This window comes from Podarcis gaigeae (genome assembly GCF_964106915.1).
Source record: "Podarcis gaigeae genome assembly, chromosome: 5".
NCBI lineage: Eukaryota > Metazoa > Chordata > Lepidosauria > Squamata > Lacertidae > Podarcis > Podarcis gaigeae.
In genome coordinates this window covers 80,019,249-80,045,609 of record NC_139681.1, presented here as the reverse complement: position 1 = coordinate 80,045,609, position 26,361 = coordinate 80,019,249, and the positions used below count along the sequence as shown (strand labels likewise).

The window sequence follows — 26,361 nt, the reverse complement described above, 5'->3', positions numbered from 1 at the left end:
TGCGGTAGTTTCCTTTGCCCCACAAGCAGTTTGTTTATTCCTCAGGCAAATATTCTGCTACCTCTCTTCATTCTGCAGTGCTTGGCTATTTGCACATCTAACCTCAAAGTCAGAATGAGAAATACTGGTCCTTTACGAATACTATTTGTTTGAACAGAGCAATTCCACCACAGTACAATCATGCGAAGTAGGACAAAATCAGAGGTTGCGAGGTGGGGGGAAATTTTGCATGTTTTTATTAACTTTTTAACAATGGAGGCACGCAGCGTGAAAAATACCACTTCAGGATAGTGTAGGTGTGAAATACTTTAATCAATTTACTATATCCTCTACACCCGTTGTAGAGAGGCCTCATTCTCATCAACGTGCTATATCTGTGTCTGCATTGTACCACTTCAGACTGAATACATATCCTGTACACACCCGAATGTTTTAGCTCAGTCTTCTCCTTGCCACACTAGTTTTCTACATGCAGGAACAAGGCTAGGCTTGACACCCCTGACATCTACTTTGCTGTAGGGAAACATTCCCACCCTGCTCTTCAGTTTATCCTTTACGTGAAGCCCCATCTGCAGGCGGAAGCCCATACACAAGATTGCTACTTTAGTCGGAACCAGACCTAAGTCACCAGCATTTACTAAGCAAAATGCCGATTCATGATTTCAGTATAAAACATAAACATGTGTGAGATTAAAAACCACTGCTTAGCTTAATTTGATGTTGCTTGTTAAAGAAGCACTGTGAAATTTGAGAAGTATTGTTTAAAGGGAATAGAAAAAGAAAGGTTTAAATAATGACAATACAAACCTAAGGAATGCGTAACTTAAATAATGACTATGGATGATTTACGGAAAAGCTGAAGGAAGTCCAGAAAAGAAATAATTTGTGAAAAATTGGATGTGAAATTATTATGTGTTTTTGTTGTAAACCAATAAAAATTATTTTTTAAAAAAATTGATGTTGCTTGTATATAAAACAACACTCAGTGCTAGAAACATGTTAATTGCCCAACAGTAAAATCCGGTATTTTCCCCTGTGGGCCACACTGAGGTGGCCTAATGACCTATGCCACTGGTTTTTTCCTGACTCTTCTCAATAAAAGAGAGAGAGAGAGAGAGAGAGCAGTCCTTGACTCATCACAGCTCACTCATCTGTCTTTTTAGAACTGCTGTGATTCTCTTCCTAGATTCATCTAGAGATGTTTTTCTGCTTGGGGACTGCAGCGCAGGCAGAGCAGGCAAGCTTGCGTTCATGCTGCTTTTGTACCTATTCGAGAGCGGTGCTTTAGTGGCTCTTGAAATCCCCCAGTGTCCCGAGAATGTTATTCCTTTCCCACAGTTTGGGCTCCTCTGCCCGTGATTGCTGACCAATGCAGCGGAGGTTAGGCTGCCCTGACTGAGAGAACACTGTGACAATTGGAAGTTTCCACCGAGTTTCTTTAGCTCCACGACTTGTTCTTTGGCTTGAGCCAAGGCTTCGGTGAGCTCATACCGTTCCTCACACTCCCTGCGCACTGTGTCCTGGAGAAGAGCATTCTGCGAGCATAAAGAAACACATATTTCATAAGGCATTTGTCAGGGAAGACAAAAAGGAAAGGTATAAATATTGTGCGCTTTCTTCTTAAAACGTAGAGGACTCAAGGAACAGAGTGCACAAGCGACTACGCATTATGTGCTGAAACGCTTGAAAACAGATAAGCAACGTATTCATGTCAGTAAAAGTATTGGCTGCCGCATTCTTCTGCCTTGGGTGTGGTGACAGAACATCTGTGCCTGGGATGCAGAGAGGTACTTTAGAGTTCAGATGCGCTCAGGGCTCTCTAAAACTGTCTTTCCTTTGAACAGTGCAGAGTGCCATGACGCATCACAAACTGCTTTTGAAACTCACCTCAGCTTCAAAAGAGGTTTGCTTTTTTGGAAATGCTTGCTCCACTTGGTTCTTTGGCTAGACACAAAACTGTCCCTGGATATAGCTTGATTAAAATACTATATACCACTGTTCATTTTTTAAAATACCAAATATACAAAAAAAACCCCACATAGTCAAAAGGTAACTTAGGCAAGAAGAACCTGCTGCACAAATATAAGATTGGGGGGGGGGGGGCAACCTGGCTTTCCAGTAGTACATGTGGAAAGGATCTAGGGGTCTTAGTAGACCACAAACATAACAGGAGTCAACACTGTGATGCAGCAGCAAAAAAGTTAATGCTATTCTAACCGATAGTGTCCCAATCAAGGGAACAACAACAATTTTATTTATATGCCACCCATCTGAATGGGTTGCCTCAGCCCCTCTGAGTGGCTCCCAACAAAATATGTAAAACTCAATAAAACATCAAACTTTAAAAGCTTCTCTATACAGGGCTGCCTTCAGATGTCTTCTAAAAATCAAATAGTTGTTTATTTCCTTGACATCTCATGGGAGGGCGTTCCACAAGGTGGATGCCACTACCAAGAAGGCCCTCTGCCTGGTTCCCTGTACCTCCAGAAGGCCCTCAGAGCTAGACATCAGTGTCCGGGGTGAACGGTGGGGTTGGCGGTGATCCTTCAGGTATACAGGACTGAGGCTGTTTAGGGCTTTAAAGGTTAATACCAACATTTTTAATTGTGCTCAAAAATGTACTGGGAGCAAATGGACCAGTGTTATATGGTCCTTGGCAGTAATCCTTTGTATGCAAGTTGTGATATTGTTGAAAGTGAGTAGTTTATGTTTGAGTGGCTGGTCAATAAGACAAAATGTACGAGGCAGTGAAAGGTTCTGGTGGCTGTGCGGACTGCTGAGTGAGATTGGCAAGTTGCATGAAAGTGTGCTATATTGCTTAAATAATCTTCATTATGCTGCCTTATTAATGCTCTCTGGTTTTATCTGTATGGATATTCTTTGAACATTTGTTCCTTTATGTAAATTATTTGACATGGTTTTTATTGTACAGTGGTACCTTGGTTTAAGAACAGCTTAGTTTATGAGCAAACCCGGAAGTAGGTGTTTCGGTTTGTGAACTTTGCCTTGGAATAAGAACACATTCCGCTTCCTGTTGAGTGTGTTCCATTTGTAAATTGAGTCCCCCGCTGCTATGGGAAAGCATGCCTTGGTTTAAGAATGCTTTGGTTTAAGAATGGACTTCCGGAACGGATTAAGTTTGTAAACCAAGGTACCATTGTACTTATTATGTGTGTGTATATGTGTCTCATTCATACACTCTCTCTCTCTAAATGGTCTGTAAATTAAATAAACAAAAAATAAACAAGATGAATTATGTCTACATCATTCATAATTTTATAAATCTGCCTTGGGTTGTCCATTTTATTTTCAACCCCTTTTCTCAACAGAATTGTGGTTAAGTTTAAATGAGAAAAGGATGATAATGGTAGAGGAAAACATCCACAATGATACTAGATATTCAAGCTGCATTTAATGGAGCAAAACCCTTTTTCCTGAGTCATAGTGCGTAACCCAGCATTAAGAATTATACTGTGCAAGCCACATTGAACTGAATGTCAGTTGGATGCCTTTTCCAGCAACTGTATAGCACTTAGATTTGCTGACAACAGAAATGCAAAGGCCATATATTCCCCCCCAGGAAGCTCACATGGTTCAGAAATGTCTTTGGCGATGTCTAAGTGCCTCAAGCCCTTGGAAGGAGTGAGTTGGAATTTTTTTAACACACACATCTACCTTCACCTTCATTGCAGCAAGACCGCTCATCTTTAAATGGATCCGAGGGTGTGGCTTCTGTCTGATGCCCGGACGTGGGCTAGGACTACAGCTGTCAACTTTCAGATTTGAAAATAAGGGACCAGCAGCCTCACCTGTCCCGGGGACAGTCTATGGGATATCTAACAATCCGGAATAGTAGCGGGAAGCAGTGGGAAACAGCGCTGGAATAAGGGAATCCCCCCCCCCCAAAAGGGAAGGTTGACAGCTATGGCTAGGACCCTGCCACGAACCCAATGGGGACCCCTCGGGGTGGCCCTATTTTATGTAAGTTATAGGGCTCCTCTTATTGGTGATTTACTCTTAGTTGGACTCCCTGCAGACAGGTGGGAGTCGAAATACAGCCTGGCTTCACCCAATGCCTAAGCCAAATCACTCACATCTGTAACCAATAAAATTGTGGCCTATTTGAACCCATAAGCCAAAATACTTGTGTACATGTGTTTATTATCTGCTAAGTAACTGTGGGTCATGGGGCCTTGGCATGCAATAACCATTGAGCATTAAGGGCTGGAAAAGCGTCAGATGGTTTTGCATTTTATAAAGAATTAAAAGCAAACAAACCCCAATAGAGTCAAGGACATTGTGAAGGATCTGATTCTAAATTATGAGCTCAGTCTGATTTCATTAGTAGTCCTATTTCAATCTGAATCTGAATAATGAGGTCTATTTTAGTATGAATCCAAAATAAGACCTTGTTGAGAGAGACAAAATCACATCAAGCAATTTTAAAAGCAAAGGTGGTTCTAAAATATTTAAAGGTGATATATTCACTCTTTCATCAATACCCCAAAATTTACCAGCTCCCACCCTGCAATCAAGATCAAGAAAGTTTGAGGCAAGAAATAAAACTGAACAGCCTCTGGTTGCAAATGTCTATTTGAATGGCTCAACTTTTCCACCTTCCAGTGGGAGACAGGGGGGCATATGGTACAGTCTCAGAGATAAACATATTTATTTTAGTGGCAGAGTTTTATGATGAGCTAAAAAGCTACCCAAACTCACATGGGTCAGTACCATATGGCCTAGTTGTATCTGTTTATGTTTGCTCTCAATTCGATATTGTATTTAGCAAAATTTTGGGTTTGCTTTTTTAAAAAGAGATATGAATCAAGGACTTTCTCTCTTATTGACTGCATAACATCATTAGGGTGGTCTACACCATTAACAGTTGTACAGAAGAGGAAATTCCAGCAGGTGTAGCTTGCACCTGTCTACCTTCGTTCTAATGCCACACAAAGGGAAATATCTGGATTGTGGAGATTTAGCAAAACATGCCATCATTTTACCCAAACAAAAGGATAAAACCTAACCCTCATGCTTCTATCTCTTTCCCCTAGGACTAGGATAGTGAACCTGTGGCCCTCCAGTTGTTGTTGGACTACAACTCCCATCCTGGCTGGCCATCAGCTGGGGCTGATGGGAGTTGGTGTCCAACAACATCTGTAGGGCCACAGGTTCCCCATACCTGATTTTTGTTTCTATCCATTGATCAGTACGGTGGCAGAGGATCTCACTATGGTCCCTATCTGAATTGCCCCTTTGCATCCATGCTGGCTATGCATGTTTTAGAAAAGGGCTTATTCACATGAGGGCTAAAGACACTGATATTGTCTTGTTTGGCTCCTAGGTTGCCTTATCTGCAGTACCCTTTCCAAAATATGGCATGAATTTGTAGAAAGGGATGTAATCACCTGGAGATGGCCTATGTCCCTGAATAGGCTTATCTTGCCTGATCTCAGGTGGCTGCCATTTTGTGAACTCTTTTTGATTTTGGTGTTTGGCTTCTCAAACGTTTTATACTCTCAGGAATCTGAGCTATTTAAATCATATTCTTTAGAAACCTCCCAGTTCTTAGCTTCTTTTTGGGTGTATTAGGGTTTTGATTTTTTCACTGTTTAATTATTTTATTATAAGCTACCTTGGGCATTTTTAAAAACCAAAAACTGGGGTACAAATTACTTTTAATAAGTAATCCAATCAGTTATCACAAGGAAAATTAGCACGTCCCATTTGGATTGATAATTTTTGACATCTGGCTCATAATTCCCACCCACAGCTGAGTCTTTGGAGTTTATTGTATTTTGGAATATTCTATTTTGGAATGTCTTGTTCTGGCCTATGTACTACTATTCCTACTATATTTTGCAAGATTCAAGGTCACTACCACAGTCTGACTGAACTTGACAGCTACATTTCACAGGGCACTTTTATTGTGTCTGGGGCACTTTGTCTGCGGCTAGCAGAGAACTCCCTGGAGACTTCAAAAGGATATGTGCTCTTTGTTGGAAGAGAAGCGGGAGCGGGGAGAAATGTGGACACAGCTTCTGTTGAGGGTCATGCGCAGAGTGAGACAACCTTGGTCAATCTGCAGCATGACACTGCTACCACAAAGGATGTCTTCACCCCGGGGCCAGACGACACTCATTCAGGAATGATGTTGCTATGGATTTTACTGCATCATTGTTGCTGTTTCTATAAGCTGATAAAATTCCACGAATATGTCCCAATAGAAAGGTTTCCTTAGATCTTTCCTCATACTCTTGGGCTTGGATCAATTCCCCATATTCCTGGTTGTATCCTGCAAACCAGACATGCTCGAGGGATGAGTTCACTCACAATGGCTCATCACTTGATGGCAGCAAATGTGTGAAAGTCACTGCAGCTCAATATTATAAAGGTGATTAAGTACGAGGAGAAAAGATTGGTGACATAATAGAATGAACTTAATAATTAGAAATGAGATCTGAAAGAGGGTAAGGATTTGCTGTATCTGATTGGGTAAAGAGGAACACAAAAAAGGGAGGCGTGAGGAAGTCAAGAAAGGAAGTTAATTAAGTATGATCGAAAAAGTTGGAGTTTTTATGTTTTTGTACTTGGTTGGGTGGAATTTTTCTTTACTGTATTTTATATTTTTGTGTTTTGATCTGTTCTATGTGTTACTTTTGATTATGCTTTATTTCTTTTTACATTTTTTCTACTTCTGTGGTGGTTATGTACTTTTATTTTTTGCAAAAACCTAATAAATCTATTTTTTTAAAAAGAAAGTCACTGCAGCTCAAATGCTACACAAAGATGTACCTCTTCCAAAAAATTTGTTTCGTCTGACATGACACTTAGCAGTGGAGCCAGTTCTATTCAGACAACTATGGGTGCTTTCAAGTGCCGAGCAATGATACCTTTTTGCATGTTGCTCTGAACATTTGAAAGTCAGCAGCATTGTGCAGTGCCCCTGCTCTAGACATCCCTGTGCCTGACTGTTTGCAAAGAACTTGGTTGGCATCCATCTGTCTTGGGAGATAATGAAGGAGTGCGCCTTTGTGGATGAAAACAAACTGTTGGAAGGTTACAGTGTCTGCTGTGGCTGTAGAGACCAATATGGGAGAGACATGTTTTGTTGTAGCTAGGGCAGATGAAGGCATCTGGATGTGCTGCTACAGATGCACCATGGTGTTTCTTCTCTCTGCGCTCCTCCCAGCAAATATCTTATGCATGTACTATGGTATACTTGTAGGGCTTTCTGGGAAAGCAGGTTTCTTAAGTATTGGAGGACGTGGGGAGAACCCTACTACACTGATGCAGACAGTCAAATGAGCATGTAGAATTTGGGAGCCAGGTCAGTATGTGCAACCCCACTCCCCTCTTCCACATGTTCAACATAATGGGCTTAACAATCCTAATGCAACAAACCACTGTTTGTTCAACCAGGAACAAGCTCTGTGCCTGATGTTCCCTCCATCTCTTCCATTGTGTCTTAACTGAATACTTCCTTATTTCTTAACACAGTTTCTCATGATGTCCAAACCGGGAAACTGTGTTTTGAAAGATCCCTACATACCAGGACATCAAAACACAAGTTGATCTTGGTTAGATATTCTAGTTTTTGGCTCTGATGTCCTGGACGAACACGTACACATTAAGCAACCAGGAAGGTACACAAGAGAGGAGGAAAAGGTTGGGGAAGAAAGACTGTGCAGGTTCATGGCTTGCTCCCTAGTTTGTTGGACTAGGATGGTTAGGTCTCAACCAAGACAAGGCACGAAAAGGACTTAAGAGATGAGACATTCAATTGTGAACCCTGGTTGAATTCATACCTCCTCTTGAACCTGACTCATTTTCTGAATCAACTGCGTTTGCTCTTGAGTCAGTTTTTCCAGCTCATAAGTTTTCTTCTTTATTTCTTCTGTCATGTCTTCTGTCACTGAATGATGGGCGCTCTGTTCCTCCTGCAGCTGGAGCTCAAGCACGGCAACTTGTTTTTTTAAACTTAGCCATTCCTCCTCTCTCTCTCGGTGCTTCTCTGTAAGCTTGATCTGGGCTTCGCAGAGTTTCTTTTCAAGGGTGCCCACTTCCATCTTCAGGTTATTCGTGGCACTGGATATCAATGCAGGTATCTGAAAGACAAATAATGACATTCCTTGGTTTGCAAGGCGTGATGGCAAGGCACCCCTTTGGTTAAACACATTTTCAATAGGGTTAAGTGAGGTTTCAAAAGATGGAGAAAGGTGTGAAATCATCACTTCATAAATCAGCAGTACTAACAATAGTTCAGATAAAACGTGTAGCCTTTTTTCTTTAAAAAGGGGTGGGTTTTTTCCAGTTTATTGTGGACTTGATGCTTGCACATTTTACACCATGGACCCACACAATATTGTCTTCCTTAAAATGCCATCAAGTATTATTTTCCCATTTAATCAGGATTTATCTTTTCGGGGGGGGGGGGGGGAATGGATGTTGAAAGGAAAAGCAGAATGGCATATCTGGTTTAAAGTGTGGGCATGGGACAGCATCTTGATGAGGATAATGTTTTGTGGAAGATGCCAAAAATATGCATTATTATTATTATTATTATTATTATTATTGCCTCGCCTTTTTCCTAATGGGACTCAAGATAAAGATAAAAACAATAATTGCAAAAAACAAAGAAAATAATAATAATTAAAAACAATTAAACCATGACAGAATTAAAACTATATACATATATAATATCTGTTTAAATCCAAGTTCACGATAAACAGTTGTGTGGGAACGCCTGTTCTTTATGTAAGTGTATTCCTGCAATAGGACAAGAGAGAGAGCAAACTGCACTAGATTAAGGACAGATCACAAATGAATGAACAAGGAATATTTATTATGTTATATATTGTATTCATTAATTTACTCTGTTTTCCAATAAACGAATAAAATAAATGGAGAAGAACTAAAAAGATCCATAAATAATGTAGTAGAAAAGTTTTAAGTATCCAGAAGTCAGCATTGAGATAGAAAGTTTTGCTCATAGAAAGCCTTGCAGAACAAGCAAGCAAGCAAGCAAGCAAACAAACAAACAAACAAACAAACAAACAAACAAGCCTTTGTGACATGTCTGAAGACTCTGTGTGAGGTGAAGATGTTAGCTGCTGGATTTTCTCAGGGAGGCATTTCCATAATGGAGCCTGTCTAATGAAAAGGCCTTGTTCCCGGTGACTGCCAGTCTGATCTTAGCAAATGACAAGCTCTGCAAAGCAGATCCTGCTTCTCAAATCCAGAAATTCTGAGGTGATCCTTGCCAAGTGAGCTGCAGTGCTGCACAAAGGCATGGCGGGGACTGTGAGAGAAGTTAGTGGCTGTTCCCCTCTACAGAGGTGGCTGCCAATGGCTTCTCAGCTTCCTTTACTTTTCCGGTCTTACTTGGGGTTGCTGTATTTCAAAAAATGAAAATTCAGACACAAATGTTGTTGAGGGGTTTGTTTGTTTTTTGGCAAAGTTGCTATATATGCTCAGGTTTCCCCGGACGTTTTTACCGATTTCTGCAAATTCCTCCCGGACGCTATTTCTGACGGGCAATTCCTGGCTATGACTGGGAAATTCTGGACATATGGCAGCCCTAATCCTATCTTCTTCCCAGCCAGCTTCTCTTTCATTGAAGAGGAAATGTCCTTTTTTGAGGGTGGCGGGTGTAGAAGGAAGAAACTCCTTGCCACCTTGCATACAAAAGGTAAGACACACCTCTTCCTCACAAAAATGTGAAGAATTTGCTTTCCCCCACCTCCAGCCAACTGGATTAGGGGAAGAGTTCATTCCCTCTCCAAAACTTACAAAAATCACCAGGAAGATACTTGGGTCCAGCACTATTGGTGATGGAACCTGGAACTTTCTGCATATTCTCCTCTGTTGAACTTTGATCACTTCCCCCTTCCCGGCCCCAAATATTATCTTTATGCATTTTCAAAACAGGAGAAGCCAGAGCAATAAAATAAAAATTGGGTTAGGAATGTTGGGCTTATACCAAAATGTAACACTGCATTAGATTGATTGCACATTCTTTTATCATTTGATAATCAGAATTTACTTCAAGCACATAGACATGTGAGAATTACCCTGTTTACATGATCAGTTTTCCTGGGACAGCCACCATAGAAGTCACTTTGGACTCTTTGAAGTATCAGCCTCAAGGGCCAGAGCTTTAAGAAGTAAAATGAATGGAAAGAGGGTTCCTGATTCATTTCTTTTCTGAAGTGGGATAAATGTGTTTAACAGCAGAGCTGCTGCCTCTGATGGATGGATTTCACAGTCACACAGAAGAACATTGTGATCTGTAAAAGTCCGAAGGGAGTCGCAAAAGGGTGTGCCTGAGACTCCCAGGGATTCCTCAAATTTTGTAGACAGGGTTACAACTCAGAAATGACAAACTGGGCGTCTTGACTGTATAAACAAGTCCAGTTTGAGCAACATGCTGTAACTAAAACACTCTTTTGCTGCTTGCCCATGTCAACAATAACTATTGATTCTGGGATTGTTTATTGATGTCAGCTCTAAATCTTCAAAACCTAGACTGTGACACTGTTTGTGTCTAACACCCTGACTGTGTCTAACCACCCCATGGTATCATTTGATCTACATGATGAAATTAAGTGAATTCCCCCCTGCCCAGTGCATTTGTCAAAATCCCAAAGCAGTTTATTTCTAGTTGCTAAAACCTTAAGGTGTAGCTGGTCATCATGATCTTTCTGATATTTTGCAATCAATTCCTGATGCTTTTGTTTCTCAATTTCTAGTTCCATTCTGGCTTCCTCTTTGAGGCTGAGAATCTCCTCTTTGTGATGAGCTTGTTCCTTTGCTCTGTCAGCTTTGATCTAGAAAGCGAAAAACCTGGGTGTCAGTAAGTATCTGTTCAACTCGTGTCTTGTTTTACATTGAATGTACAGGCACCCAATTCAGAAAAAGGTGGTGGTAAAAAATTATGTTGATCAAGATGAACAGCCTTTATGTATCTATTTATATCTATACATTTTCATTAGTATGAAATATACAAAGCATGCAAAACCATAATATATATATAACGCTAATCACAGAGAAATATAAAAGCTATCAGCAATATTGTATGAATACACACAGATATAGATAGCTGTTGTTGCCATCTGAAGTGCCTGATGCACCACTGGTCTCTAAGCTTCACACAGCCAGCTAATCGTATGCATGTTTACTTGGAAACAAGTACCTCCCTGCTTGATGATGCTCAGTTCCAGTTAGTGTACATAGGACTGCAGTCTAAGCTCCATTCCAATTGTTTTCAATAGAACTTAAGTGCATACCAACATATTATTTTGAATGATCTGAATATGGCTTGTATTGATAAGAGTGAATCATTAACACAGCAATTTTGCCTAAAGAGTTGCCTAAATGGGTTCAGGGATTTGTTCCCCGATGACACTCGCCTCCAAAATGCAACACCCCTCAGAGCTAGAAGGCAATGCAAAGAAACAGCTTGAAGCCAGTCTGAAGAACAAATTTGGGGAGAGGGAACGGTGGGACATTTGTCTGTGGGAGGTGAAGTACGGGCTTTTTCTGGAAATCTTAAAAACTGTTAAATACGCCTCTTTGCTTCCATTTGCATAGGTGAAAATAGTCTCCACTATTCTTTCCCCCTCTCTCCCAACAGAACCTAAGCACTGTAACGTAACCTCAGGAATTTCTCATTGCTCAAGGAAGTGAGAGCACACCCAGAACTTTTGCTTGCTCTGAAAAGCATTATTTTGATTATATCTCAAAGGCAAATTAGCAGAATGACTGGAGCCGACACAAAAGGATGATCTCGTTATTGCAGCTTTCTAATCAGAGATTCACACCTTGACGCACTCTCAAGCTCTCATTATGAGAATTTCATGAACATTTACGAGAAATGCCAACATTTTTTGGCACAGAAAAGCAGTGGGGGAGCTCCAACCTTTCAACCTGGCAGCTGTACAGATTTGGCCCACAAGGCAGTTTGGTACAAGCCATACCCACGTTCCCCACACTTGATATAATGTCAAATGTGGAGCAAGTTGAAGACACGGGTGAAAAGGAACATGGCGGCAAAGGACTATCAGGAGTCTTTAAATGCACCTTCAATAGTTCCTTGGCAGGCAGGGCTTATACTTGGTGCCTTTTAAATGTGCCCTTGCCCTCTGCTATGCTCATTTTGCTGGGCTGATGCCCAACCTAGAAAGAACCCCAACCCCAGTCAGATTGAGTACTGCTGGACATCTCTTCAGGGAAAGAGGGGAGCACAGCCTCAGCTCCCAGATCAGGCTTTTTAACCCTGTGAAATGTGTGGGCAGCACCCCTTCTGTGTATACAAATCAGGATAATGGTGTTTTTCCTATCAGGACATCACCTCTGTGCTGGTAAAGAAGTGGACCTCATCACTGCTGAAGTGCAGCCCAAGTGTTTATTATATGTTGCATGTGCAGGTCAGGGAAGTGGCTGAAGTACACTTAAACATTACCAACAGGGGTCTAAAATGAAAGTTGACTGGCAGTATTGACACATCACTGGAAACTACTCTCAGGATGAAAATGTTTCCCATTTAGCAAACACCTGAAATCAGGGGAACTAATAACCATAATAATGAGGATTCTGAAAGACATTTCTCAATTATCTTGTTCAAGTTGCATAGCAACAATTGATTTCTTCTACTTGCAGAGCATTTTTATAACTCTGTGCATTAAATGCCAAAACACCACTTGAAGCAACTTAATTTTAAAAGAGATTTTTTCCCATTTAACAAAACATGTGGATTGATTTTTTTAAAAAAATAAAGGGAACACATTATGCCTATGTAATGGCACAATGACCCAAGAAAAATACAGCAACATCTCTTTACTCTGATGAGAGCATTTTCAGAACACTTGACATTCAGCACATTTTAATACTGGTTAGCAAATCTAAGTGCTGTCTCTTATTTCTGTTAGTTCTTTATCCATTTTAAATGTCAAGCTGCACAACGAATTCTGATGGTGCAAACAGAGTGACCTCATGCTAAATTATATCCTATATGTGAGAAATTAAGTTGTTTAGGACAGCTTGATATATTTATTAATAAAAGCCTAAAATGATGATGAATGTGTATAATCTGTGCCTACTGGGATAAAAGATGTGAACATTAAGAGCCTGGCATTGAAAGCTTGGGGTTTAATGACCAATCATGAGTAAAGAACATAAGTAGACTTTTGAGGAAGTTGTTTGAAACAAAAGATTGTAGATCCCTCAGCCCAGACACCTGAATAGAAGACAGAGAACAGCTGTCTAATATGGAACTTATTCACATAATCAAGTCTGTAGATGAGCCATTATATGTTTGTTATAATCATGAAAACGAGGCACCACAGAAAGAACCTGCAAAAAACCCCGATGGCATTCAGTGGCGTAAGTTCACACATTCAACTGCAAGTAACCAAGTGATGCATGTGTGAACTGCTCAAAGAGGGTTTTAAAAAGCAGCATATCAACACGTCTGAGGTTTATTGCATGAACAAGCAGTGTGGTTTGCAAGAAGTGGAGGAGACCAAGAGCAGATTCTTCACCATGAGAAAGAGTTCAAAAGGAGACTCGCCACTTCGATACTTCAGTAATTAAGCAATATATAAATACCTTAAACAAACAAACAAACAAATTGTCAGGACTTTCCATAGCCAGTCAATAGGTGACACAGTTCTGCTTGTATTAGAATAGGAACTGGAGGAAAGTTGGGCACTAATATTTTCAGGAGATCCCACGCTAGTGTATAGAGCTGTGTTTGCCTGTTGCCCTGCAGATTTTTTTGACTACAACCCCCACCACACCTGAGGGCACCCGACTGGCAAAGGCTGATGCAGAGGGTCTGAGACATGTTTTGTAAAGAACACACAAAATGGCAGTGGAAGTGTGCTCCCTGGTCACATAATGGCTGAATATTTTGAGTCGTGTGTTTTATAGCATTGGGTCTTTAAGAAGAAATGCTAACCCTGCCTCTCCTGCTTTTACATTCACCATGTTTTTTAAAATGCCATACGCTGCCCTGTGTTTCTGTGGAGTTGTATGTTGGAATAAACATTTTAAATAAATAAATCAGTATTTTTTTTTTTGTAGAGTAACCTTAATTTTGGATGAAAAAATATGAAAGCGTAGCTGAACAGAAGCTGTTAGGAAATGAGTGTCGGGCACATTTGCCTGACAACTGCCTGAAGTTGGAGAAAACAAATAAACGTGACACTGGAAATCCAGTATTACCTTTTCCTGCCAGTTCTTTTCCTTCAGCACCTTCTGCCTCAATGTTTCCTGCAGTTGCTCCATTCTGCTCCGATGGGAAATCAGCAGAGACTCCCTAAACATGACAAATATCCATGAACACCAGAGTTTCTATGGAAAGAGTGGGGGAAACCAGCTCTAGCTTATGAGATTTACCTTCCCTCTCACCATTCAACTACAATACATGCTCTCTCTTTCTAATTAATTTTGCTTCCTATTACTGCAGTGGGCTCAGAAATCTAGTCAGAGCACGTGTATGCTTCACACTATAATTAAAAATATTGATGTAGTTGACTTCAACTCTCTCATGTACCGCACTGTATTTGTAATATTACTGATGTGCAATCTTGTGAATACATTGATGTAAAATACTTTTCTGTGCCTGAAATAATTTTCAGATCATATAACTGGATAAATATTGACATGTGTGGCATCAGATGCAGGCAAGGTGGGCATGGCTTCACAAAAACAGCCTCGTGGGCCACATGCAAAGGCCTCAGCCCTGATTTCAAGGCTCTCATCATTCTTCATTCCCAGTCCTCCTTGGGCACAGAGGTCAAAGCAAGTACTAACATGCCCAGCCCCAATTAGATGGGAGCTGCTGGTGGTATGGGTACAATTTATATTCCACTCGACTATCTCCCAGAAAAGCAGCTTCTACTATGGGAAGAAGGAAATGATTCTGATAGCCAGCTGATCCCCAGACTTAAATGTGAGATCACTCTGTGACCTGCAGAGTATTCTGGGTGTGTTGCCCTGGAAAAGATTTTCCTTGATTTAAAGGAAGCTGGCAAGGGCTGGGAACACTTGTTCTAATTAAAATCTCATTGCTTGAAACGATGCCCGGTAGATGCTCTGCAGGGTTCCTCTGAGTACACAGAGCTCTGTGCAAGAAGGTCTGTGAATTTTTGCAGTGTTAAGAGAAAGCACCAGCTTCTGCTTACATGAAGAACTGTGAATGTATCAGAGCCCTTGGTTGATGCCACAGGGCAGAGGTGGGTATGTTGTGATTGTTGATAGATCTGGATTGCAATCTACTTCTATCTGTTCCTGTAAAATGCCTCTTTGTCAGAAGGAGTACTTTCAACATACAGTGGTGCCTTCCAAGACGAAATTAATTCGTTCCGCGAGTTGTGTCGTCTTGCGATTTTTTCGTCTTGCGGAGTGCGGATTCGCTGGGTATTAACGGCTTTAAGAAAAAGGAAGCAAACTCGCAAGACGTTTTCGTCTTGCGAAGCGAGCCCATAGGGAAAATCGTCTTGCGAAGCAACGCAAAAAACGAAAAACCCTTTCGTCTTGCGCGTTTTTCATCTTGCGAGGCATACGTCTTGCGAGGTACCACTGTATATAGATGGAAAAATGAACGTTGCAGGGAGAAAGAACACTCCTAGCATTTCTGTCCCAGCCAGGGAAACTTTATTCAATTAACTATACAAATAAATGTTTGCTAGCTTATGAAGGTCTGCAATGGAGAAGTTTAGCAAGTGCAGCTTCTCCTGTGAGGCAAGAATTTGCACTTGCTGGACTCCTAATTTCCGTTACTACTGCACTGTTCTGAAAGAAGCAAGAGCCCATTCATTCAAAGTTTCACCTGCAACTTTAATTTCTATGCGGTGGCATTATTAGTCACCCGGTGGTGGGATTTATACATACATGAAACTTCCATTGCTCAACTTCCACTGAACTGTGTGAATTAAGTGGTGCTACATGTTCCAACAAACAACAGAATGCAGGCACCATTTGGAAAGGCTACAAAATGACATCTGCTCAGTGACTGATGAGCTACGGAATCCAAAGTTTGTTGGGCCTCTTGACAGACCGTGTATTGGAAGTGAAAGACTAAGGGTCAAACTAGGTGATAAGACATTGTGGTGGTTTTAAAACAGCACGATTGGATTGGGGCCCTGACACTGAGAGAAGGGGTTAATTCTCTTCTCTGCACCATTCTTGTCCCCCCTACCCAAGGTATTTGCCCCACGGGAGAGAAAAAATGCATATCCCACACAAGTACAGTGGTACCTCGGGTTACATACGCTTCAGGTTACAGACTCCACTAACCCAGAAATAGTGCTTCAGGTTAAGAACTTTGCTTCAGGATGAGAACAGAAATCGTGCTCCGGCGGCATGGCTGCAGCAGGAGGCCCCATTAGCTACAGTGGTGCTTCAGGTTAAGTACAGTTTCAGGTTAAGAACAGACCTCCGGAACGAATTACCGTAAGTACTTAACCTGAGGTACCACTGTAGCTGAATATTATCCCTAGGAAGCAAATGGGCTGCCCAATATAGATTGGGAATATGACACAGAAGAAGGGTTAAGCCCCACTTCCCCAGCACTGCAGTTCCAGGCTGAAATCCTCCCCTCCTCACTGCTGCTTTTAAACTTTAAGAAACAATGGGAGATCAGCTCACATATCTCCAGACATCTTGCCTTGGCCAAATTTCAACCCCACTCCATGTCTAATGTAATCCACATTGTGTTTCCACTTAGGGGCCCTTTACAGAGCAGAAACATGGTATTACTGGGGCTACTGTATTGAATAAATTGGTAATGTTACAGTATTTCACTGGGACATGGTTTGAAAATTTTATAAATCATGCAGAAGGTCCCAGGTTCAATCCCCAGCATCTCCAGGTAGAGCTGGGAGAGACTCACTGTCTGAAACCCTAGAGAGCCACTGCCAGTCAGTGTTGGCAGTACTGAGCTAGATGGACCAATGGTCTGACTCAGTATAGGGCGGCTATGTGGGAGCTTGGATTAAAGAACCTTTAAGAGCCTATCCAAAACCCATTGTCAGTAGATGTTGAATCAGTCTGCAGAATTCACATCTTAGGTAATGTAGTCAAATTAAACACCACCACTATGGGCCAATTTCACTGTTAATGGTTTCCCTCTGAAGAATGCATGCAGAGAACTATGTCGAAAGCTCTGCAAAATCCACACAGATGCTCCATGGGTATTTTTTCATGAAGGAAGTGAACCAATCTCAGCTTCAGTGGAAGGGTCTGCCTTAGAAGATGGTGGACTCTTCTTAACTAGAGATTTTAAGCCGGGGGGGGGGGAGCCATTTTAGCTCCAAAGGCTACATTTTTTATCAGGATCTGACTTGGGGTCAAATTTGCTCACCTCTCAAAAGTGGGAAGTGGTTTGTAAAAGTCTCCATCCTTCTTTTTTAAGCCCCCAACCTTTGATCTTTAATCCCCACTCATCAGCTGACAAGAGGTGATTAAATCCTCTTGCCAAGGCCGCACAATCCTGTTCTATGCTGGGAAAAGGGCAGTGCAGCCAATGCATGATTAAATCCTGTCCTTCGACCTATCAGCTGACATTGCCAATGATGTCAGCTGATGGTCAGGTGGCTATTAATTGAGGGAAATGGCATGGCAAACCAAACTGGACCCAATGGAGAGCCAGGATTGATTTGTGAGCTGGAGATTCTCCACCCCTGTTTTAACCAGAGCATGGATAGCCAACGATCATGGATGTCATAGCGGCAGAATTCCTGCATCAGCAGGAGGTTGGAATAGTTGACCTTTGAGGTTGCTTTCAACTCTGTGGTTCAAATTCTACATGCATGTCCCCTGTATCCACACACACCCCATAGTATTGTAGATTGGGATCAATAACTTGAAAACATGCAGCTCAGGGGGGAAAGGTTATCCCATGAGAATTCGGCAGAAATGAGGTGTTCACTAGACAATTATAATTATTTGCTTGCACTCTTATGAAAATGAAAACACCTGCTGTATAAATGATGCTGCACTACTGAGGATAATAGATTCAGAATTAGACAAATTAATGGAGGACATGGCTATCTCTAGCTACTAACCCTGGGGATGTAGCCAATGCTAGCCCTACTCAGAGAAGACCCATTGAAATTAATGAAACTAAAGTCATGCTCATTCATTTCAAAGGGTCTGCTCTGAGTAGGACTAGCATTGACTACAGCTCTTGGTGGTTAAGTTCTTCATCACTTGCTGGGAATCTCAAGTGGAGAAAGTGCTCTTGCCCTCATGATTCACTTCAAACTTCCCATAGGCATCTCATTGGCCAGTATGAGAAGAGGATGCTAAACTAGGTGGGTTCTTTGGTTTGATCTAGCAGGGCTCTCCTTATGTTCTTATGTCATTTCATTGCAAGCATTATTTGAAGATACCATTATTTGAAGAAGCACCAGAAAGATCGCTCATAGGATAGCATGCTTAGAAAAACAGGCAGGGAACGATTTTACAAGCTTTTAAATATATAGAGAGAGAGAGAAGGGGGGGGAGAGGGATGAACATAATTGTTATACGTGAATATCATCACTGAAACAGATATGTCGTAGCTGAGAACTGATGTGATGCCTGTGTCTGATGTGAACTACTGCATCATTCAAACATCAAGTTAGCCTTGAACTCACTAGGTTGCTTGAGATAAGCTACTAGGTCCCCACCAGCAACATGTGGACAATATTACTGAATCATCTCCCAGAGATGTCAGCAGTGATCATGGAGGGTGGTTGTGGAGGGCAGGAAATAGCCACTGCTGCTGAGCAGCTAGCAAATGAGGTGGTTGGGGCCCCACATCCTTAATTTCAGATGCTGGTGGAAGGCAGGGGGCAGTGCAGGCCTTCCAAGAAACATCCACTTATAGAACAATAGACTAATAGAATTGTAGAGGTGGAAGGGACCACGAGGATCATCTAGTCCAACCTCCTGCGATGCAGGAAACTTTCGGCCAATGCAGGGCTTGAACCCACGGTCCTGAGATTAAGTCTCATGCGCTACCAATTGAGCTATCTCTGAGGACACTTGTAAAGATGTGAATTCTCCCTCCACACAGATTGCTGCTAAGTGGTGGTCGTAGTATGTGGAGCATCTGAGACATTTTAAGTACTATATCTACTGTACCCAATCCAGAGGAAATCAGTCATGATTTACCACAGGAAACCAATTAATTTATTTATAGTAAATGTGTATGTCGCCCTTCATTGGTAAATCTCAGGGCAGTTCACATCATGCAGATGGGGTTTGTCACAAAGTTCTCTTGATGACTTAAGTGGGATTTAAACATGATTAATTTCTTTTAGATTGGGGTCAGCATTTCTGTTCTAATCCTATGCAGTTAAGGCTGAAATCCTAAACACACCCTCTAGAGATTAAGCCTTACTGCGTTCAATGGAAATAGGCTTGTCCTAAAAATATTTCCCCCCCCCCTTATTATTTAAAATATTATTAGTTCCGTGCACAGTTAATATGCTGTGCTCTGTAATGATTTATTTTGGGTGTGGAGGACTGTGAAGAGTCAACTTGTAGGGGACTTTCAGTTTGACGATATTCTCAGAAAGAAAATCTAGGCAGAACATCCTGTCCTGTAACGCTATGCATGGCAAGTCATTTCTGATTACCTTTCTTGCCTAAGCATTACCACTTCTTCCTCTCGCTGCTTGAGAAGACTCTTAATCGTTTCCAGTTCGCTCTCCAAATGGTCGGTGCGTTTTTTTAGCTCTTCTTCTTTCCTCTCTTTCTCAATCACTTCTTCCTGTAAACGTCCAGATGCTTGTTGGCAGGCAAGCAAAGACTCTTCTCGCTCTTTCAGGGTATTAGCAAACCTAAACGCAAAAAAAAGACCACATGTCATAACCGAAGCAGTCGGTAAGCATATATAAAATGTATTCTGACATGGCCCTTACAGTAAATGCGAACACTATGCAAATAACTCTTCTGCATTATACCAGTGTAGTTAAGTCACTGTGAACAGACTGTGTACTGAAAGAGAGCATGATACATTACTATTGTCATCATTTGTTATTAATAATTCTGTGCCTTAAAAATGTAAACATTTTACAGAAATTGATGAGGGGAAAGGGAGTTATCATAAAAGGGTTGGGGAAGAAGAGGAGATATGAGAATAAAAAACAGAAAATCAGCACAAAGCAAAAGAGGAGAAAAACTAAGATAAATGAAAAATGTCGGTAAAACCATCATGTGAATAGAATAATTTGATTTTCCACATTTCAGAGCAGCATCTGCATACAGTTGTAATAAATTCTGGCTCATACTGAGATGTGGATGCTCCAATTTCAGATGTCAGTTTCTGGAGTTCACTTTGATAGTCTTCAACTTCTTTTGACTTCTTTCTAGAAAATAAAATGTAGTATTATAAATCTACTTGCCTTTAAAAAAATCAACAAAATCCTTCTCATACAGTAGCCTTTATTTGTTAATGCTCTCAAGATGTTTTATTTTACCTTTTGGCAAAATACAAACAGGAGAGTGTTTTTGCACCTTTGCCCTGCTTGTGGGGAAAAAATGCTGGACCAAGTAGGTTTTCTGTCTGAGTCAGGCGAGCTCTTCTCGTGTTCTGAAAACAAACCGCAACTGCATTTTGTTTCAGTATATACTTACGCTGACTATGTAGCTTTAGATGGGGGATTATTAAAACTGTTTTTTAAAAAATCTGCAACAAGAATGACTTTGAAGGCTATTGTAAACACATGCACACATCCCTTCTGTTTAAGCGGTGACTTCATTTCCTTGCTGATGCTCCAAATTATTGGCACCCTGAATGAAATTACGAGCAATACTCTTCCATATCCAAAAATTCAGAAAAAGTATTAGGACAGAGTCAGGAGAGGTACTTATCATAGGAGTTGATGTTTTTTGCGTGGCTGTGGCCTGTTTCTGATACCCTTTTGGCTAAAGGTTAGATGAGAATTCAAAGGAAGTGTACTATGTCACTTAGTAGGAGCTGAAAAAAGGATGAGGAAATGAGAATCTGAAATAAAGGGCAAGCAGAAAGTGGGTAAAGATGGGTGGGGTATAAATAATAATGCATATTATTATTATTATTATTATTATTATTATTATTATTATTGCTTGGCAATTGATGAAGAGACAAAAACTAAATACAGTGACAAATTTAGAAGTGGATGGAAAGAACATTAATAACCCAACTGAAATCAGAAGCTGCTTCCAGAGATACTTCAAACAACTATATGCACAAGGGCCAGAAAAAGAGTTTGATATAGAACAATTCTTAAAGAAAAATGGGATGAAGGAAATTTCATGTCAAGACAAAGTGCTTCTGAATCAGCAAATAACTGAACAAGAAGTAGAAGATGCCATTCAAAACATGAAACTGGGCAAATCTCCGGGACCTGATGGACTGACTTCCAAATATTACAAGGCTTTAAAAGAATGGCTAATACAACCTTTGAAGGAAGTCTGTAATGAAATCCTTGAGGGGAAAGAAGCACCTGACACGTGGAAAGAAGCTTATATCACGCTTATACCGAAGACAGAGACTGAAAAGACCCAACTTAAGAACTACCGTCCAATCTCTTTATTAAATGTGGATTACAAAATTTTTGCTGACATTTTAGCTAAGAGATTGAAAAAAGTTTTGATGGGGGAGATTCATAGGGATCAAGCGGGCTTCCTCCCGAGAAGACATTTATCAGATAATGTAAGGAACATAATAGACATTTTGGAAATGTTAGAAGTTAATATAAACACAAAAGCTGTTTTGATATTTGTGGACGCGGAGAAAGCCTTTGACAATATTTCTTGGACCTTTATGAAGAAGAATCTCCATGGGATGGGGGTAGGCCAAGGTTTTGAAAACGGTATAGGCACAATTTATTCTGAACAAAAAGCAAAGCTAATTGTACAAAATATTATTACAGAAGAACTTAAGATAGAAAAAGGGAAACGTCAGGGGTGCCCAATTTCCCCACTACTTTTTATTTCGGTCCTGGAGGTTTTGCTGAACATGATAAGAAAGGACCAGCTGGTTAAAGGGGTTCAGGTCGGAGCGAGACAATATAAATTGAGAGCATTTGCAGATGATTTGGTACTTACATTGTAAGAGCCGGAATCCAGTACGAAAAGGGTTTTGGAATTAATTCAAGAGTTTGGTCAAGTGGCAGGATTTAAATTAAATAAATTAAAGACTAAGGTATTAGAGAAAAATCTAACAGTAAGAGAGAAGGAGAGGTTTCAGAATGAAACAGGGTTAACAGTGGTTAAGAGTGTAAAATATTTGGGGATTAACATGACAGCTAAAAATATGAACTTATTTAAAGACAATTATGAGAAATGTTGGAACCAAGTGAAAAAAGATTTAGAAATTTGGTCGAACTTGAAGCTTTCTTTGTCTGGTCGAATAGCAGCTATCAAGATGAATGTATTGCCTAGAATGTTATTTTTGTTTCAAACATTGCAAATTGTTGATAAGATGGAGTGTTTTAAGGGATGGCAGTGAGATATTTCTAAATTTATCTGGCAGGGCAAAAAGCCCAGAATAAAATTTAAGATTTTAACGGATACAAAGGAAAGGTGGGGATTTGCCCTGCCAGATTTGAAACTTTACTATGAATCAGCAGCTTTCTGCTGGTTGAAGGATTGGCTGCTCCTCAAGAACACTGACATCTTAGATTTGGAAGGTTTCAATAATTTTTTTGGGTGGCATGCATACTTGTGGTATGTCAAAGTTAAGGTTCATAAAGGTTTTAAAAATCATATTGTCAGGAAAGCATTGTATAGTGTTTGGATCAGATATAAAGACTACTGGAGAGCAAAACTCCAAGGTGGCTTTCACCAATGGAGGCAAAAGCTGCGAAAAAACTTAATATGGAGTGTATATGGCCGAAATATTGGGAAATTTTAGAACAGGAGGGTAGTAACTTCAAACTGCAGAGTTTTGAGAAATTAAAGGATAAAGTGAGAGATTGGCTCCACTATTACCAAATAATGGAGGTTTACAAGATGGATAAGAAAATTGGCTTCCAGGTGGAGAAATCGAAATTGGAAACAGAATTGTTAGAATCCAATACTAAAAATTTATCCAAAATGTATAACTTGCTGCTGAAATGGAATACGCAGGATGAAACAGTTAAATCAGCTATGAATAAGTGGGCGCAAGATATTGGCCATAACATTATGTTTGCTGACTGGGAAAGGTTGTGGACCACCGGCATGAAATTTACGGCGTGTAACGCCTTGAGAGAAAATATTATGAAAATGATATATAGGTGGTACATGACCCCAGTCAAGCTTGCAAAAATTTACCACTTGTCAGATAACAAATGTTGGAAGTGTAAAGAAAATGAAGGCTCATTCTTCCACCTCTGGTGGACATGCCCAAGGATTAAGGCTTTCTGGGAAATGATATATAATGAAATGAAAAAGATGTTTAAATACACTTTCCTGAAGAAACCAGAGGCCTTTCTCCTGGGTATGGTCAGCCATGTGGTGCTAAAGAAGGATAGAACTTTGTTTTTGTATGCCACAACAGCAGCAAGGATCCTTATCGCAAAGTATTGGAAGACATCAGATCTACCCACTCTGGAAGAATGGCAGATGAAGATGACAGACTACATGGGACTTGCAGAGATGACGGGCAGAATCCGAGACCAGGAGAAAGAGACAGTGGAAGAAGATTGGAAGAAATTTAAGGACTATCTTAACAATTATTATAAGATTAAAGAATGCTAGATTGACATGGATTTAAAAATATTGGTTTTCAGAGACATTAGAGTAAGAAAAGGAATGGAATTAGTAAGAAACTTTTGGGAAATAAGGGAATGGAGTTGCTGATGGGATAATGAAACTAGAATACAAAACGGTGAGGTATGAGGAAGTCGGGGAAATAAGGTTGAGAAAATAAGTTTTGAAATTATACTTGTTGTTTTTTGTTTGTGTTTGTTTTCATTGTAGTTGTTTTGTATTTGTATGTTCTTATTGGAAAATTTAATAAATATTATTTTAAAAAAACAGAAAAAAGGGAAAAAAGAAAAAAGAAAGGAATAATAATAATGTATTTTTTATTATTATTATTATTATTATTATTATTATTATTATTATTAAATTCTTGATAACAAATTCTTTATGATGCAGTAGTACAATGCCACAGTGTCCATTCCCTATAATTCCAGCAGTTTTTCCAGGTTTTAAAAGACATGTCCCTTTGGATTGTTTTGCTCACACGTGTTGTCTTTCCTTAAAATATATGGGTAGGCTAGGGAGTGGGGTGAAGGATCTGCATAGAGCTCTTCTTTGCCTGGAATGATTTAAATCAGGATGGCTCAGAATAACTAATACTTGACTTTTGTGACTTGATGTCACAAAAAACTATACCAGACCTGGCATCGTTTCTGACAGGTAAGGCAGAATGAGGACTCAAGGATTAATCCAATCATCCAGAAAGAGAGAGCAGTCACATAGTGGCATTGGAAAACTCTGCATTTGTATAAAGATGTGGGGCTTGTACGTTGACTAATTTATTGTTTAGATTTTGTACTTAACAAATGTCTCATTAACTAAAAATCCAGGCATATTGCAGGAGCATTACATCACTTTCAAACATAAGCCCAGTAGGAAATGCATAACTTGGGCAAGGCAAATACCTGCTGTGTATTGCTATAACCAATATTTGGAAACAGCTCAGCTCATGCATAAGGAACCACTGTACACGCCACTGACTAAGGCTGACCAAACTGAAACATGTCTGGCATTCCAGGTACTCATAGAACTCCACGGAAGAATATTTAGAACCTCTCGTGTGTTGTGCTGAGTTTTTCTTTCATACTCATAACCCAGCCAGATGGGCGGGGTATAAATATAAATATCAACAACAACAATAACAACAACATGCTGTGGATACATTATTGGGAAGTTTTGAATGCTTGATATTTTAGTATGTTCTGATATATACTGTGAGCCACCCAGAGTGGTGGGGAAAACCCAGCCAGATGGGTGGGGTATAATAATAATAATAATAATAATAATAATAATAATAATAATAATAAGTCAATTGAAGTCTCTGCATTAGACAGGTTTTGTTTAAAATTTCTATTTCCACGTTTTTTGTTTTTGTACTTTTCCTTTTCCTTTCCACATCCATGCCAAAGTTCAACTTTTTTTCCCTTATCTACTATTTGTGATAAATAGTGCAAACACATTCACTGACCGTTTCCTCATCCTGCTTTGTCAAAATATAGGTTGAAAGTAAGGCACAACAGTACCAGAAGTGTGGCTTCTACAGATTAAGGTAGGGCCTTTGGAGTATAAAGACGTACTCTTCCAACCTCAAACACTTGCTATGACTTCAAACCTTTCCAGTCTCCCACTGTTCTCCCACAGTACTGTCAGAACTCAGGATCTGGAGGCAAACTGGAAGCTCAGCCAAGAAGCAAATGGGGATGGTAGTCTACGAATGGTCAGGGCCAACCCTGCTACTTGGCAACAGGGTAAAGACGACCTGCTTCAGGCAGCAACATGAACTGGGTCGGGACAGATAAAGGCAGGAACTGATGTCTGAATGGTATAGCAATGCTTTTCAAAAACTTGGCTCAGCACTGAGAGCAACTCAGACAAGAATCAGGTAGAACCTTACTATCACATTTGTAGCACCTGACTCTTGTTTGAGATGATACATGCAACAGCACTCTCTGACTATCTACAGGTGTCTGTTGCTTTCTTCTCAATTTTGAATAGTTAACAGTATGAGAAAAAAGAGTTAAGCAGTCACTCTCACCTACTGGACTCTAATGAAGGTATCAGCTTATTGTAGTTGCAATTTATTGCTGTATGTAAGATACTGGTTGTCAAATTAATTACTTTGGTGCTGATGTAGTGAACATAATTACATATATTCTGTAACTTTGTGTTTCTTTTTTAAAAAATGAAGACAGAATTTTGAACGCCTTTTCATTCATTCCTTTTATTCTACTTTCAGAAGTAAAAAAATAATTAGCCAACTGTCCAATGATTCATATACCTAATTATTGTCAAATAACTGCTACATGAAAGTAAACACATTTGCTGAAGAATGTCAGAAGACCTTTAAGTCTAAAGAATTTCTTTTGAAATTTGTCAAGTCAATGATTTCCGGAACAGGCTGTCACAATGATTTATGTAATTGCTGAATTCAAGCATTCAGTTCAAAAGAAAGTTCTACAGCCATTACATGTGGCATGGAAAAATGATGTCTTGACTTAATATCATTATGTGTTAATGTTGCCAGTAGGCATTCCTTTGAAATGTATAGATATTCTTTGGCAACATGATTCAAATATTCAAAGATTATAGCTGTAAATCCATGACATAGACACCACAGATGCTAATTTAGTCTGA

General features: G+C 40.1%; 1 protein-coding gene and 1 long non-coding RNA gene across 16 annotated transcripts in view; one reads left to right on the top strand and one right to left on the bottom strand.

The window, feature by feature from the left end:
• Positions 1-205: 205 nt before the first annotated feature.
• Positions 206-26,361, bottom strand: part of LEKR1 (leucine, glutamate and lysine rich 1) — a 67,238-nt gene continuing 41,082 nt past the window's right edge. For 12 of the 15 annotated variants that reach the window (XM_083739491.1, XM_083739488.1, XM_083739495.1 and 9 more), the window contains 6 exons: positions 20,286-20,363; positions 19,632-19,835; positions 14,227-14,320; positions 10,674-10,829; positions 7,809-8,108; positions 958-1,535 (listed from right to left, as the gene is read on the bottom strand). In XM_083739491.1, coding sequence (XP_083595617.1) covers positions 1,137-1,535; positions 7,809-8,108; positions 10,674-10,829; positions 14,227-14,320; positions 19,632-19,835; positions 20,286-20,363 — 1,231 coding nt within the window. In that variant the 3' untranslated portion in view covers positions 958-1,136. Of the gene's footprint in view, positions 724-957; positions 1,536-1,826; positions 3,761-3,935; positions 6,374-6,766; positions 8,109-10,673; positions 10,830-14,226; positions 14,321-19,631; positions 19,836-20,285; positions 20,364-26,361 lie in introns of those variants that run through there. The other 3 variants (XR_014564350.1, XR_014564352.1, XR_014564351.1) reach the window with 2 other exon arrangements.
• LOC310845166 lies at positions 14,367-16,222 on the top strand. The gene is made up of 2 exons (XR_014564534.1): positions 14,367-15,340; positions 15,596-16,222. It is a non-coding gene; the product is annotated as an uncharacterized lncRNA (long non-coding RNA).